The 16,906-nt window shown below is 44.2% G+C and overlaps 1 protein-coding gene across 1 annotated transcript in view; it reads right to left on the reverse strand.

Annotated features, from left to right (window-relative positions):
• The window catches only part of Abcc12 (ATP binding cassette subfamily C member 12), a 77,172-nt gene extending 63,037 nt beyond the window's left edge, over positions 1-14,135 (reverse strand). The window contains 2 exon segments of the mRNA XM_028893987.2: positions 6,430-6,598; positions 13,751-14,135. Of these exon segments, the coding sequence (XP_028749820.1) occupies positions 6,430-6,548 (119 nt within the window). The 5' untranslated portion in view covers positions 6,549-6,598; positions 13,751-14,135.
• Positions 14,136-16,906: the final 2,771 nt, after the last annotated feature.

A 16,906-nucleotide genomic window follows, 5' to 3' on the forward strand; every position in this document is an offset into this window, starting at 1 on the left:
AGGTCACGCAGGCCACCAAAACCCCAGTGGAGATACACTACTGAACACAAAGACTGGCTGGCTGGTCACCAGAACCACAGGCCACTGGGGCCAGAAGACCAGAGAGAAAACAGAAAGCAAGGGGGGAAAGCATCCATCCAACAAAGATAAGCTCAGAAATTAGCACCTAAACCTATGATAACCCCAAACCCAAATGACTAGAGGTGAGTGTAAGAACACAATCAATAACACCAAGAGCAATATGGCACCACCAGAGCCCAGCCATCCTACTACAGCAAGCCCTGGATACTCCAACATAGCTGAAGCACAAAAAATGACCTTAAATCAATCTAAATAGGAAATGAGCAAATCCCTTAAAGAAGTACAGGAAAACACTAACAGGTGAAGGAAGTAAATAAAACTGTTCAAGAGCCGAAAGTAGAAACAGGAGCAATAAAGAGAACACAAACTGAGGGAATTCAGGAGTTGGAAAACCTAGGTAAGTGAACAGGAACTACAGATGCAAGCCTCACCAACAGAACACAAGAGATGGAAGGGAGAATCTCAGGTGTAGAAGACAGGATAAAAGAAATACATACAAAGGTCAACAAAAATGTTAAATCCAAGAAATCCCTGACACAAAATATCCATGAAATATGAGATATTATGAAAAGACCAAACCTAGGAATAATAGGAATAGAAGAAGGAGAATTTCAGCTCAAAGTCCTGAAAAATATTTTCAACAAAATCATAGAAGAAAAATGTCCTAACCTAAAGAAGGATATGACTATAAAGATACAAGAAACTTACAGCACACCAAATAGATTGGTTCAGAAAAGAAAGTCCCTTTGACACAAAATAATCAAAACACTAAACAAACAGAACAGAGAGAGAAAATTAAAAGCTGTGATGTTAAAAGGCTAAATAACATTTAATGGCAGACCTATTAGAATTATACCCGACTTATCAATGGAGACTTTAAAAGTCAGAAGGGTGTGGACAGATGTCTTGCAGACTCTAAGAGGCCACAGATTCCAGCCTAAACTACTACCTGCAAAACTTTCAATCACCATAGATGGAGAAAATAGGATATGCCATGACAAAGTCAAATTAAAACAGGATAGCCCTTCAGAAGGTACTAGACGGAAAACTCCAACTATAGTATATTAACTATACCCAAGAAAGCACAAGAAATAAATAGTTGCACACAAACAAAACCAAAGGGAAAAACACACACTACCAACAACAACAACAAAATAACAGGAACTAACAATCATTGGTCACTAATATATCTCAATATCAATGAACTCAATTCCCCAATAAAGAGACACAGAATGGATACAAAAACAGGATCCATCCTTCTTCTGTATACAAGAAACACACTTCAACATCAAAGATAGATATTACCTCAGAGTAAAGGGTTAGAAAAAGATTTTCCAAGCAAATGAACCCAAGAAGCAAACTGGTACAGCCATTCTAATATCTAACAAAATAGACTTCCAACCCAATTTAATCAAAAAAAAAAAAAAATTGGGAAGGACACATCACACTCATCAAAGGAAAAATCCACCAAGATGATGTCTCAGTTCTGAGCATCTATGACCCAAACACAGGGGCACCCACATTTGTAAAAGAAACATTACTAAAGCTGAAATCACACAACAAAGCCCACACATTAATAGTGGAAGAATTCAACACCACACTCTTACCAACAGACAGGTCATCCAGAAAGAAGCTAAACAGAGAAATAATGGGACTAACAGATATTATGATTCAAATGGACCTAACAGATATCTATGGAACATTTCACCCAAACACAAAAGAATATGCCTTCTCAGCACCACATGGAACCTTCTCCAAAGCTGACAACATACTTAGTCATAAAGCAAGTCTCAACAGATAAAAGAAAATTGAAATAACCCCCTGTATCCCATCAGACCACCATGAATTAAATCTGGATTTCCACAACAACAGAAACAACAGAAAACCTACAAACTCATGGAAACTGAACAACTCTCTACTGAATGACCACTGGGTTAAGGCAGAAATAAGAAAAAAAAATTGAAAACTTCTTAGAATTCAATGAATTCTAAGATGAGTGCGCAACGTACTCAAAATTATGAGACACATGAGAGCAGTGCTAAGAGGAAAGTTCATAGCACTAGTGCCTTCATAAAGAAACGGGAGTGATCTCATACTAGCAACTTAACAGCACACCTGAAAGCTCTAGGACAAAAAGAAGCAAACATATCCAAGAGGAGTAGACAAGCGGGAAATAATCAAACTGAGAGCTGAAAAATTAGCAAAACAGAAACAAAAGAGAACAATACAAAGAATCAATGAAACAAAGAGTTGGTTCTTCTAGAAAAGCAACAAGAAAGACAAACCCTCATCCAAACAAAGGAAAAGACAGAGAGAGAATATCCAAACCAACAAAATCAGAAATGAAAAGGGAAACATAGCAACAGACACTGAGGAAATTCAAAGAATCGTTAGGTCATACTTTATAGACCTGTACTCTACAAAATTGGAAAATCTAAAAGAAATGGACAAATTTCTTGATAGATACCACTTACCAAAGTTAAATCAAGATCAAATAAACAGTTTAAGTAGATCTATAAATACCCCTAAGAAAATAGAAGGCATTTCAAAAGTCTCCCAAACAAAAACAACACAAACAAACAAACAAAAAGCCCAGGGCCAGATGGTTTTAGCACAGAATTCTACTAGACTTTCACAGAAGAGCTAATCAATACTCCTCAAATTATTTCACAAAATAGAAACAGAAGGAACATTACCAAATCCTTTCTATGAGGCCACAGTCACATTGATACCCAAACCACACAAACACTCAACAAAGAAAGAGAATTACATAACAATTTGACTCATGAACATTGATGTAAAAACTCAATTAAATACTTGCAAACCAAATCTAAAAACACATCAAAAAGATCATTCACCATGATCAAGTAGGCTTCATTCCAAAGATGCAGAGATGGTTCAACATATGAAAATCTGTCAGTCTAATCTACCATATAAACAAATTGAGAGAAAAAAAACCCACAATATCATCTCATTAGATGCTGAAAAGGCCTGTGACAAAATCCAACACCTCTTCATGATAAAAGTCTTTGGGAGAGCTGGGATACAAGGGACATACCTAAACATTATAAAGGCAAAATATGGCAAGCCAATTGCCAACATCAAATTAAATGGAGATAAACTCAAAGCAATTTCACTAAAATTAGGGATAAGACAAGGCTGTCCACTCTCTCCATATCTATTCAATATAGTACTTGAAGTTGCTAGCTAAAGCAATAAGACAACTAAAGGAGATACAAATTGTATCAAGGGGATATAAACTGAAAAGGAAAAAGTCAAAGTATTATTATTCACAGATGATATGATAGGATACATAAGCGACCCCAAAAGCTCTACCAGGGAACTCCTACAGCTTATAAACACCTTCAGTGAAGTGCCTAGATACAAGATTAACTCAAAAAAACAAACACACAAAAAAGTAGCCCTCCTATATACAAACAATAAGTGGGCTGAGAAAGAAATCAGAGAATCAACACCCTTTATAATAGACTTAAATAATATAAAACATCTTGGTGTGACTCTAACCAAGCAAGTGAACAACCTGCATGACAAGAACTTCAATTCTTTGAAGAAAGAAATTGGAGAATATATCAGAAGATCGAACAATCTCCTATGCTCATGGATCAGTAGGATTAACATAGTAAGAAAGGCCATCTTACCAAATGCAATCTACAAATTCAATGCAAGATTTCCCATCAAAATTCCAACACAATTTTTTATAGACTTGAAGGAATAATACTTAATGTCATATGGAAAAACAAAACAAAACAACAACAACCCAGGATTACTAAAACAGTCCTACTCAATAAAAGAATTTCTGGAGGTAGCACCACCCCTGATTTCAAGCTCTATTACAGAGCAATAGTAATAAGAACCACATGGTATTGGAATAAAAGCAGACAAAAGGATCAATGGAATGGAATCAAAGACCCAGATGTAAATCTACATACTTATGGACACCTGAATTTTTACAAAGAAGCCAAAATTATCTGGTCTAACTGAATGTCAGCATGTAGAAGAATGCAAATAGCTCCATATTTATCACCCCACACAAAACTCAAGTCCAAATGAATTGAAGACCTCAATATTAACCCAGATACACTGAACTTCATAAAAGGGAAAGTGGGGAACAGCCTTGAAAGCACTGACAGAGCAGAAAATTTTTGAACAGAACACCAATAGCTTGGACACCAAAACTGACAATTAACAAAGGAGACCTCAAGAAACTGGAAAGCTTCTGTAAGGCAAAAGGTATCATCAATAGGACAAAATGGCAGCCTACAGAATGGGAAAAGATCTTCACCAACCCCAAATCTGACAGAGGGCTAATTTATAAAATATATAAAGAACTCAAGAAATTAAACATAAAAAAACCACATAATCCAATTTTAAAGTGGGGTACAGATCTGAACAGAGGATCCTCAAAAGAGGAATCTTAAATGCCCAAGAAGCACCTAAAGAAATGTTCAACATCCTTAGCCATCAGGGAAATGCAAATTAAAAAGACTCTGAGATTTTATCTTACGCTTGTCAGAATGGCTAAGATCAAAACCACAAGTGACAGCTCATGCTGGAAAGGATGTGAAGTAAAGGGAACATTCCTCCATTGCTAGTGGGAGTGCAAACTTGTACAGCCACTTTTGAAATCAACATGGTGGTTTCTCAGAAAAATGGTAATCCATCTACCTCAAGACCAGCTACACCACTCCTGGGCATATACCTAAAGGCTACTCAACTATGTTCATAGCTGCTTTATTTCTAATAGCAAGAAACTGGCAGCAGCCTGCATGTCCCTCAAATGAAGAATGGATAAAAAAAATGTGGTATATACAATTGAGTATTACTCAGTTGTTTAAAAAATCATAAAAAATGCAGGCAAATGGATGGAACTAGAAAAAAATCATCCTGAGTGAGGTAACACAGAAAGACAAACATGGTATGCACTCACTCATAAGTAGATATTAGTTGTACAACCCACAGACCCAGAGAGGCTAGGTAACAAGGAAGGCTCAAGGTGTGAGGAGGTGTGAATCTCCCTGGGAAGGGGAAATAGAATAGACATCGTGGGTGGACTGGAGGCTGGTGTGGGTGGGAACAGAAGGGATCAGGTGGTAGGGGGGTGGAGGGGGGATGATTGGAATTTGGGGGCATCTTGAGGATGAGCTAGAAACCTAGTGTAATGGAAACTTCCAGGAATCTATGAGGGTGGCCCTAGCTAAGACTCCTAGCAATCGGGGATATGGAGCTTGAACTGGCCATCTCCTGTGACCAGGCAAGACACCAACCCAGCCACACCTACAATTTGTCCTGCCTACAAGATGTGCTGTGAAAAAGGTGGTACAGAAACTGTGGGAGTGGCCAATCATGACTGGTCCAGCTGGAGACCCATGACATGAGAGGAGGCCACCCCTGACACTGCCTACAGGGCCAGTATTCAGAGGCTGGAGAGCCCAGAGATGTAGGATAAAGCCAAACACAACTGGCAAAAAAAAAAAAAGTCAATGAAATGATTCCTAATGATATTCTGCTATACTCATAGATTGGCGCCTAGCCCAGTTGTCATCAGGCATCATCCAGCAACTGATGGGAGCAGATGCAGAGACCCACAGTCAAACACTAGGTGGAGCTTGGGGACGTCTGCAGAAGAGCGGGAGGAAGAATTTTAGGAGCTAGAGGGGTCAAGGACATCACAAGAAAACTCATAGAACCAACTTAACCTGGGCTCATGGGGGGCTCACAGAGACTGAACTGACAACCAAAGAGCCTGCATGGAACCGACCTAGGCTCTCTGCATATATGTTACAGTTGTGTAGCCTGATCTTCTTGTGGGACTCCTAACAGTGGGAACAGGAGCTCTTCCTGACTCTTCTGATGGCTTTTGGGACCCTATTCCTCCTACTTGGTTGCCTTGTCCAAGCCTTACTACTGGGGGAAGTGCCTAGTCTCACTGCAACTTGATATGCCATGTTTGGTTGATTTTCATGGGAGGGAGGGAGGAAGGGAGGGAGGGAGGAGGAGGGAGGGAGGGAGGGAGGGAGGGAGGGAGGGAGGAGGAAGGAAGGAAGGAAGGAAGGAAGGAAGGAAGGAAGGAAGGAAGAAAGAAAGGGGAAAAAACTGAATGAACAGTGTATAAACTTTATGAGCCATCCCTGCACAAGGAAAGCTCCTGTAACATGAGCTGTCTTCCTCTCTCTGGTCAGAGGAGGAGTCAAGAAGTTAGGGATCCATAAATGAGTGTCTGTGTGGCTGGATGGATGAATACAAGGACAGACATAAGGAGGGGCACATGGAAAGCAAAGGTTGGGATCCCTGGGGGCCCTGCCCACCTCAGTCTTCCTCCTGGCTCACCTTGCACAGGGTCGCACTGGGATCATGGTTTTCAGGCTGGGATCATATCTCTCAAAAAAGGATCTCCGCTGGCCTCGTCGATCCAGGTCTGAGAAGAGGTAGGGGCCTTCACCCACCATCCTGATGGTATTGGGGAGCCCTAGGCTCTTGGCTTTGGGACAGTTTCACTCTGCAGATGAAGATGGAGAAGGCTCACTGAGAAATGGAGATATTGGGAGTAGAGTCAAAAAGCCACTGTTGTGCCCAGACCTCTTCACTTGCTTTGAGCCCTTGGATGTGGTTTTACCCATTAGTCTCAGCATCTATGCAGGACTGTGGCCAGACACACCAACACCCCTTCACCTATATTTTGAGTAGGCTTATCTCTTTCCTCTTCTCATCCAATCTCGAGCTGGCTGGGAGCCCTAGATCCTCCTGTGAGATTTCAGTGAGGGTCAAGATATCGACAAGGCTGGTTCTCAGTCCAGCAAGGCAATCTCAGAAAAAACCGTTTTGCTTTTTCAGTGTGAGTGAATTCTGCCATACATGCACACCTTTATTTGTCCAGATCCTTCCAGGAGCTTATGCATCCACGTCCCCTTCACCTAGACAACCAGTGGGCAAAAAACTTCAACAAGGCCACTCTTCTGGACCAGCCACATCTTGACAAGTCCATGTTTCCATTGATTCTGTGGCCAATGCCAACCATAAAAACCTGTAACTCAAGTGAGGAACAAATATTCTGTGTCTGCCTGGCCTACAGATGAGCTGCACCATTTGTGGAGTTCCCACAGCAGGCTCTTCTTATTTTAATCAGGTCCTGTCCTTTTCTGGAGCCTACCCATGAGCTTGTCCTGAGTTCCTGTGACATCCTTCTTCCCAGGTAGAAGAAATAAATGTCCTTTTACTGCTAATCTGTGTTGAGATGCTTTCTGCCCCTCTTAAGTGGAGGCCATATCCATAGTGTTACATACACACAGGGCTCAATTTCTCGTGAGTTCTCCCTGAAAGTTCTCATGGCTAGAAAGACAGGAAAGCAATTCTCATCAAGGTGTAAATGACTGATAAGCTGTGGAATGGCCCACCCTGGAGGAGGCCCCGCAGATGGACTCTTTGACAGATTCCTCACTATCATGAAGAGGAAACTGAGGCTAGAAAAAGGGAAGGACTTCCTTACTCTGAGAATGGCAGAGCCTGCTTGTGGCAGTCCAGACTTGGGGAAACTGGAGCTTGCTCCTCTTCCTCCAGCGGTAACCCTGGAAAAATGGCTTATGTGTCCTATATCACAAGAGGCATGCCTCTGGAACGATACACTTTTTTTCCCTCACAACAAAATCAGAAAACAAAAACTGCTTTATTAAAACAGGAAAAATCCAAGTAGAAATTGAAACATGAAATCGGATGGGAGAGGCACATGTTTTATGTGCAGTAGATCTGCTCAAAATCTCTTCATTCAGTTAATGAATATTAATGACCAGAATACCACAGACACAGCTCCAGAATCCTAATTCAATCAGAAAATAGAAATTTCCAAAGTTGCTAAACCTTTTGCTAATATGAGCCCTGCCCCCTCCAGATGTACAATCTCCCACTCTGCTCCAGCCAGGCTGAATGTATTAATAATGTCCCCTGAACAAAGTGCCAATCCCTCCTACTGTTGCTGGGACTTTGCGCACACACCTGGAGCAATCTGGCCCTCCTTCACTTGTCCAATTCCTGTCCAGACTCTGAGGCTCAAATGACACCTCTGCTTTGCTGAGAAATTTTCCCTTTTACCCAAACAGACTGTGGGCTTCATGTCTCTCTCGCTAACAGCCGTGCTGAAACACCTAGCCCCATCCCTGTACATACTACCTATTTGGTGCACATGTGTCCGTTGGAATTGATAGTGGCAAGTATCTGAGAGGTCTAAAACAGAAATGCTCGAAGAAAGAAGAAATGAGCACACAATAGCACCATTGTACTATAAACCACGGGACAGCATAAATTCTAGAAAAAGACACCAAAGTAAGGTGTAAGCTAAGAAGCCATGGGGGGAGCGGGGAGACTCTAGATAGTAGACTACCCCACAAACACCTAAAAGCAGACAATAAGGAATGGAAAAATTTAAAAACAAAACAACAACCATAAGAGATAAATGGAAGACAAAAAAAAAAAGCAAGCTAATAGATTTAAACTAAAGCATACCAATAATTATATTAGCTATAAAGAGACTGTTAGTAGAAAAGCAAGCTCCCGTGATATGCTGCCTATGAGAGACACATTTTAAACGTGAAGGTACAGCTGGTGGTGGCGGTGATGCCTGTAAGCTCAGCTATTCTGAAGCTTGGGGCAGAAGGATCACAGATTTAAGTCCTGCCTGGTCAGGTTAGCACAACCCTACGTCAGAGTAAAAGTAATGACAACAGCAGAGAACCGGAGCTACAGCTCAGTGTTAGAGGTGCCTACCATGCCCTAGGGTCAATCCAAAGTACCACTGAGATAAATAAATACACAGGCAAAGTGGCTGGGAAAGGAAAGCCCCAATGGTAAGACATACATATAGGGAAAGACATGAATGGGCTTTGGAGAAGGAAGTGTTTCTTAAGACAAATCTAAAGCATAACTGAAGTCTTGACTGAGGCCGCCACATGGAAATCTTGAACTTGTCAATCAGAAGGCATCATTGATGAAATGTTAAGAGAAGCAACGTGCTGATGTAAATACAACCCTTTAACTGTAAAGAATTAGCGCATAGAATTTATGAAAGATTTCTATAGAGCAATAATGAATAAATACTCAATTTGGAAGGTAAACAAAAGATGTAGCTGGGTAACTGACAGACGAGCTCACTGAACACATGAAGCTGGGTGTGGTGCCACAAAGCTGCAGTCCCCACACTGAGGGGCGTGGTGGCACACAGCTGCAGTCTCAGTACTGAGAGGACAAGTCAGGATTGAGTTTGAGGTCAGTCAGTTCTCCATAATGAGAGCCTATCTCAAAACAACAACAAATTCTTTCTAAAACACACAAGAAAACATGCTCAGTCTCTGAGCCGTAGTGATGTTAAAACCACAATAACATTTACCTCTGATTCTTCCAAGAGGCAATATTATAAAGCCTAAAAGTTGTAGGTCTTGGTATAGGTAAAGAGTATAGCCATTCTGGAACCCTGCTGGTAAGAAAGTAAATTGTGCCAATAATTTATAAATCAATTTGGCATCATCTGGTCAAGTTCAAGATCATCTTATCAACATAGACAGCAATCAGGCATGCACCTGGCAGATGATGCAGTCTCCCTGCTTAAGCAATTGTGCATAAAGTAGCCTAAAATTTGCAAGTTCCTTTTCACTCCCCTCCCAAATTCTCTCCCGCCTCTGTTATCTTTTTTCTCTCATGCTTACTGGTGTCAACACCAAAATGCAATATAAAGCACACACACCAGCAAACAGCCCACAGACAATGGAATCTCATGAAAACATACTTTAGTGACTCCTCCAAGAATGTTTGTAGCAGCCGTTTGCCATATCTTCAACATGCACAGATAAGCAAATGGCTTGACAAACTGTGTACTCCAAACACAGTGTATTACCACTTAAAACTAAAGGCAAATGAACTAGGCCCACATATCACCCTATGTGAATAAGCACACATGATAAGCTGAGAGAGAGAGAGAGAGAGAGAGAGAGAGAGAGAGACAGAGACAGAGACAGAGACAGAGAGAGAGAGAGAGAGAGAATAAGACAAAGGAAATACCCAACGGTCTGTCAGGGTCCCTGTGCAAAGGCCACAGGAAGTTTTTCCCATGAGGCTTCCCTGGTGCTTCTCAGAAAGCCCTTCGCAGCCTTCTCTACCCAAAGCTCCATCTCTGTAGCCCTCTCCTGGCTTTCCTGCCTTCACTGCAAGTCTCTCACCTTGGTCTCCTCAACCAAATGTGATCCAGCTACAACCACCAAATGAAGCAGAGACCTGGGCCTGGCTCGGCCGCTATTCACAGCCTTGCTCCTGCAGCCACACCCTCATTACTGCCACAGCAGGAGTGACAGTCACACTGGGGTCCCTGACCTGCTACCTCTCCCTGGCTGAGGGCCTTTTCCGTGTCCACTCCCTGGTCACTGTGAGCTGCTCAGAGGGAGGAGCGCAATCAGGTAGAAAAGATGGAAGAGCTCAGGAGTATTACAGAATCTAGAAGACACTGAGCACAGCAAAGAGCCTCTTGCATGAGAATCTCCTCCTGGCCAAGACAACATGCTTCAACCAGCATGGCCACAGTCTCCAGCCATCGCTCCAGACAGCCCTCACATTGTGTTTATGTAGAAAATGCATCATCTCATCTAAAGGGAAGCCCAGGCCCACAGGAGCTCTCTACAAAATTAGCCTGAGCTCCTGAGAACCTTAGCATCATAGAAGAAAAAGGAAGCAAGGAAATATTCCTGCTTGGAGGAAACCAAAACGGGACAGCTCAAAGCAATGCACAGTCCTGTGTGGCATGCTGAAAAGGAAAAAAAAAAAATTAAAGAACATGAGTGGGACAACCGAAGAAGTTTGCATGTGGCTGTGGGTTGTGCAGTCACGTTAGATTAAAGTTGAATGTCCTGATTTTGATTGTGGAATGATTAAAGATACTTATCATTTTGATGATTCTGGTTATATAAGAATTCATATTCTTGAGAAATAAGTATTCAGAGGAAATATAGCAAATTATCTGAGACTTTCAAATGTGTCAATAATAATAGTAAAAGCCAAGCATGGAGATGCACACCTGCAGTTTTAGCATAGAGCGCGGGCACAGGGGTCCGGGGGTCACAGACAGTGCTAATAAATAATGCATACAGAGAATATTAAAGGCATCCTAGCAGCTTGTTATTTTGTCTGAGTATAGCTGGAATTTCTTATCATTATTCTTATCACCTTTCTGTGAATTTGAAATCATCTAAAAATGAAAAGTTAAACATTTTAAGAGGAAAGAACCCTAGAGGGAATGCGTTGTTTTCCTTCTGTGAAACCGACTGCCATTTCCCTGTGAACCTTGCTTGAATCTCAGGAACCAGAAAGACCACACACATGCCTCTGCCATTTGAAGGCAATCGCGGTGGCTCACACCCAGCCTTTATTCCTTCCTTGTCCAGTCTCAGCTTCTGGCTCTTCCATCCTGACAAGACTCAGCCTGCCTCACATATGACTTCTGGTTTCTTGATCACCTCTTAACTGGTGAAGGATCCTGTCAGCAGCTTGTCTAAGGTGTCAAACATCCCAAGATGCCCAGCACAAAAAGCCAACCTCCCTGACGCCCACCACAGAAGACCGTACACAGGAAATCGGTACTGGGAGGCCATTTCCTTGAACACTCCTCCACAGGGACTGCCGAGCTAAGATGTCATAAGATAATGTGGAAGCTCTGCAGCTGGAACGCTATTTTACTAAAATTGGCAGCCCAGGGTGGGGGGAGTGAGACTCTTTAAATCAGGAAGTGTGCTTTGGGTAACGTCTCTCCGTCTGGCGCGCCATCCTTTGCCAGGAGCAGGAAGCTGCCTAGAGTGAGGAATCTGTTTGCCAGCAGTCACAGGGAGGCAGGAGCAGCTGATGGGGGTGGAGGGCGTGATGATAGGCAGCTTTCCAGGCCAGGGACCCTGCAGCCATCATTCATGATGGAGCACCTAAGGATTGGCAAGAGACTGTGACCCATCCCTGGAGCCCCTTGCTGTTTTCAGGTGGGGGTTCCTAACCTAACTTCAATATACTGGGCAGGCAGAAGCAGAGAGGGCTCCACTTAGAATAAAGAGCACAAACATACACAATTTAGAAGTCCATTTATATGGTCTGCATGGTTCAATTTTTTTTTTTCCAGTGCACAGAAAACATGTATTAAGAGTAGCACATTTTCTTTAAAGGATTCCTTGCTTGGAAGAAAAAATCTCAACAGCTCTCATAGCTGTAATCAGACACTGCAAGAAACAGGCGCCCCTGCTCCCCTGAGCGGCAGCTTGCAACACCACTGCCGGCCCCTGGCCCTGAGCTTCTGGGCTGCCTAACCCTTATCTGTTGTTCTCCTCATGCTGTGTTTGTTTGTCTGTGTCCTTGACTCTGCTCAAAGCAGGAGGAGAAAAGATGTCTAGAGGGAGGCTTTGTAAGAAACATCTTCTCTGCCTGCTCCTGTGCTCTGTACATCTTGCCTCTCTAACTCAGAACACTTACAAGGGCACGTGCAGATCAGACGTCTGATATTGCTTCCCGTCTACAATGGCTGTCCTTCCTCAGGACTCCATCCACCCTCGGCAGCTCCATCTTTCACCAAAAACCCTTCCAGATAAGAGGCTACAGTCCTCATCTCTCCACAAACCCTCTCTCTCCCCCGCACCCCTCCCCATCCCTCCTCTCCCCTCTCCCTTTTTCTCCCTCCCCCTCCATTTCTCTCTCCCTTTTTCCCTCCTCCATGCCTCTCTCTCCCTCTAATTTTCTGGTGTTAGCAATTGAACCCAAGGCTTTACACCCCAGCCCAATAAATCCATTATTAATTAAAGTATCCAATGTGTCATATCCCCTCTCCCAACTTCCTTCAAGACCTAAGCTGCCTAGTTCAGAGGAGAAGCTATAGATGGCTTTCCTCAAGTCTGGCCCTTCCCTTCTACTGATCAGCCATATTGGCTGTCCCCAGCACCCTATGGTCAGCCAACCTAAAACATTAATCTTGAGTGATGAGGAGCCGGTGTCAGAGTTGTGGGGTGTGGGAGGGGATGAGGGAAGGTCACAGACAAGCAACATAAAGGCCAAGGGCGGTCTGCTCAAAACCTCTCATCCCTAAAGAGCCTAAAATAATAGCTTGAGGCGGTGTCTCCAAATGAGGTCATCCATTTAGTACAGAGATGGTCTACCATGACTGCAAAAAGATAAGAACTCTCGTTTTAAACCTATGAGAGCCACGTAGTAATGCAAGGTGAATTCAAGATCTTTTTCAAAAGAATCAATCTCTTGGTTAATTGTGAGCAGTATTGTGGGAGCATGCATGAGCACATGCACATGGCTGAAAGACCTAACTCTTCAATGTAGGCTTCTGTGCATCACGATGATCAAATCCTGTCTTGTTTCTCTTTGTTTTCTTTCACATACCACAAGGCTCCTAAACTAGAATTGTCCCAGGCCTCGTTCCCCTCTGGGAACCCCAAACCAAGGCTTCCTCTTACAGGGCCAGACAAGGTCCTACATGTCGTCCCTGCAGCCTGACCTAAGGATGGGTGACAGAAGGCCCCCAGAACTAACTGGGGGGCACCGATTGCAAGAGAGATGAGCTTTGCCTAGGCGGGGGATGAGCAAGTTCCTGGGATGGAGCTGAGGAGGGAGAGCGGCCAGAAGCCATGGCTCTTACCAGCCTCTTCCTCCGCAGACCTCAGGCTCGGTTCCCCTCGTCCCGCCTGCTGGGAGCCTCCTCTTCAACTGTCCCATTCAACTGCCGCTCCCACCACACCTGAGCAGGGAACTCTGAGGGAGCCAACATTCCCTCAGGCCCACATGAAAGGGCCTCATCCCAGGACTGAGCCATGGGACACCGCTCCCAGTGGGTGTTAAAAGCTCACAGGGCTTGCTGGCATAACCTTCCTCCAGCCTGTCACTGGAGGAAGATGAGGAGATGAATCTTCCTCCAACCCGCATCCCGTTGGGTGAGGAAACTGAGGAGCAGAGACCTCCCACAGCGGACTCCAGCACAGGACAGCAGAGCTGAGGTCATTGACTGCTACTCCAGGCCCAGCCCGTTTCTGGCCCCGTGTTCCTCTTGAAAATGTCAGCTGTAGGGGCTAGAAGGCAGTAAGAAAAACAAACGTCAAAGTAAAAAACTCATTTGTTCATTCATTCATTCATTCATTTAACAGAAATCAAGGGGCAATTTGAGTTCCTTCCCCTCCCCCGCTTGCATTGAACAAATGCTCAGCCTGAGACTAGAACTCACTCTTGTGCACAGGACTCTACAGTGAGCACTGCATACTTGGAGGCAGAGGGCTTGGCTGATTCCTTAGTGGCTTCTGTACCTTGCCCAGAGTATGTGACCAATCACAAAGTTGTAGAAGGGTGCCACTCTGGCCATGAATGAGTTCAAAAGGAGCAGAGTCTGTGATGCCACTCTGGCCATGAATGAGTTCAAAAGGAGCAGAGTCTGTGATGCCACTGTGGCCATGAATGAGTTCAGAAGGAGCAGAGTCTGTGAGGCCACTGTGGCCATGAATGAGTTCAGAAGGAGCAGAGTCTGTGAGGCCACTGTGGCCATGAATGAGTTCAGAAGGAGCAGAGTCTGTGAGGCCACTGTGGCCATGAATGAGTTCAGAAGGAGCAGAGTCTCTGATGCCATTGTGGCCATGAATTAGTTCAGAAGGAGCAGAGTCTCTGATGCCACTGTGGCCATTAATGAGTTCAGAAGGAGCAGAGTCTCTGATGCCACTGTGGCCATGAATGAGTTCAGAAGGAGCAGAGTCTCTAATGCCATTGTGGCCATTAATGAGTTCAGAAGGAGCAGAGTCTCTGATGCCACTGTGGCCATGAATGAGTTCAGAAGGAGTGGAACCTCTGATCTCAGAAACAGCAACCCGTGATTGGCTTCAAAGTGCTGTTGGACCTCCCAACTGACCTCTGCCCAGTGCACCTGGCCTGCAGGACATCTTTTGCTGTGGCCCAGTTGGGGTTTTGCTTCCCCGAGTTTTAGTCACCTACAGACAACTGAAAATATTAGATGGAAGACTCTAGAAGCAAACACTTTAGAAGGTTTTATTTAATTGGAGCCCATTGTGAGGAGTGTGACAATGCTTGGACTCCCTGACTCTGGACATCACCGCTGTCAGTCACTTAGGAACCAGCTAGGGATCAGATCAATTGTCAACAGAAACACTGTGCTCATATTCAAGTGACCCTTATTCTGCGCCATAATCATAACCCAAAATGCAAGGGCTGGGATGCTGGCAATTTTATTACGGTATATGAGTGGTTCCGTTTTATTATTCTTTATTGTGGTTATTCTCTTACTGTGCCTAACTCCTGCACTTCATTTCATCACGTGTAGGTAGAGGGGAAGCATCATACAACAGCGCGTTCAGGGCCAGGTGCTGTCTCAGGCTTCCACTGGGGGTCTTGGAATATGTTCCCCACAGGCCACAGGAGCTTGCTCTATTTTAGACCTGTCAGGTCTCAGCTTTGCTTCTTCCTGCCGATTCCTCCCTCTGCCTCCCTCTGCCGGCTGTTCCTGAAGAAATTTGCTTGCATTTCTCTGCCTGCAATAAACCTGATGTTTTTCTCTTTGCCCTGAAGGGAGGTAGAAATGTGGTCACTGGACAATTGGGTAGTAAAATGGATTCTCCAAGGGGATGGACTCAGGCAGGTTCTCTTTACACATGCCTGGAGTGCCTGGCATCATGTGCCCCTCCCCATTCCTCTATGGATGCAAATTGCTGCTAATAATACCACTTGACATTTATAAAGCCCTTTGCTTCATCTTCACAACAGCCTCAGGATGCCTGCAAAGCCCAGCCAGACTCTCTTTCAAAGTCTTCCAAAACAAATGCAGATACAGCATGCTTACCAATGGAGGATGCTGAATTTAACCCCCATCTTCATGCGAGGCAGAGCAGAGATGGATTTCTACTAAGACAATATTTTGGTGCTACATCAAAGGGTACCAAAGATGGGATCTTGAGGTCAGATTCTAGAGCAGAATGATACAGAGGGGCTGTAGGTCTCTGCATAAAGGAGTCTTTCTGAAGAGATGATCTCCCACCTCACACAGCACCCACCAGGGCTCATCCTAGATCAGGGAGCAGAGACTCAGCTGAATGAGCATACCTGGGAGAGTAGAAAGAGCACAAGAATGCATTGCAGGACGGTAAGAAAAGCCGGGCATCCTCGACAGAGCCTGGCACAGTGGCGCACCCCATCTCAGCACTTGGCAGCAAGAAGGACTGAGCCAGAATAGTTGTTAGCTTCAGGTCAGCCTGGGATACAAAGCAAGATGCTAGGGTGAAAGAGGAGGAAAGGAGGGAGGGAGGGTGAGAAGGAAGGAAGGAGAGAAGGAAGGAAGGAAGGAAATCTTGTTATATTTCTCATCCTTTGAAAAATTCTAAATATATACTGTTAAACTGAAGATCTCGAGCCCAAGGATATCTAAAATAAAAAAAAAAAAATTGTCATTTGCTAGACACACTGTCCAAAAAAGGGACCAGGTCCTGGGCCAAGTGTCTACAAGTTCCCAGCAGCAAGCTAAGTAGCCCCTGAAAAATGTCCTCCATGGAGCAGAGTTGAGACCCTGATTTTTTTTCCTTGAAGAAGGGAAGCCTGTGGGAGGTCCACCCCACCCTCACCCCAACCACCACACCCCCACCACCACACCCCCACCACCCTATCCCTACCCCACACCCACCCCATTCCCACCACACCCCCACCACCCCATCCCCACCCCCAGCTAAAGACAGGAGGGGCAGATAACACAGAAGGTAGAGCCAGGTGGATCTCTGTGAGTTCAAAGCCAGCCTGGTCTACAGAGCGA

This window comes from Peromyscus leucopus, chromosome 5, assembly GCF_004664715.2.
Source record: "Peromyscus leucopus breed LL Stock chromosome 5, UCI_PerLeu_2.1, whole genome shotgun sequence".
NCBI lineage: Eukaryota > Metazoa > Chordata > Mammalia > Rodentia > Cricetidae > Peromyscus > Peromyscus leucopus.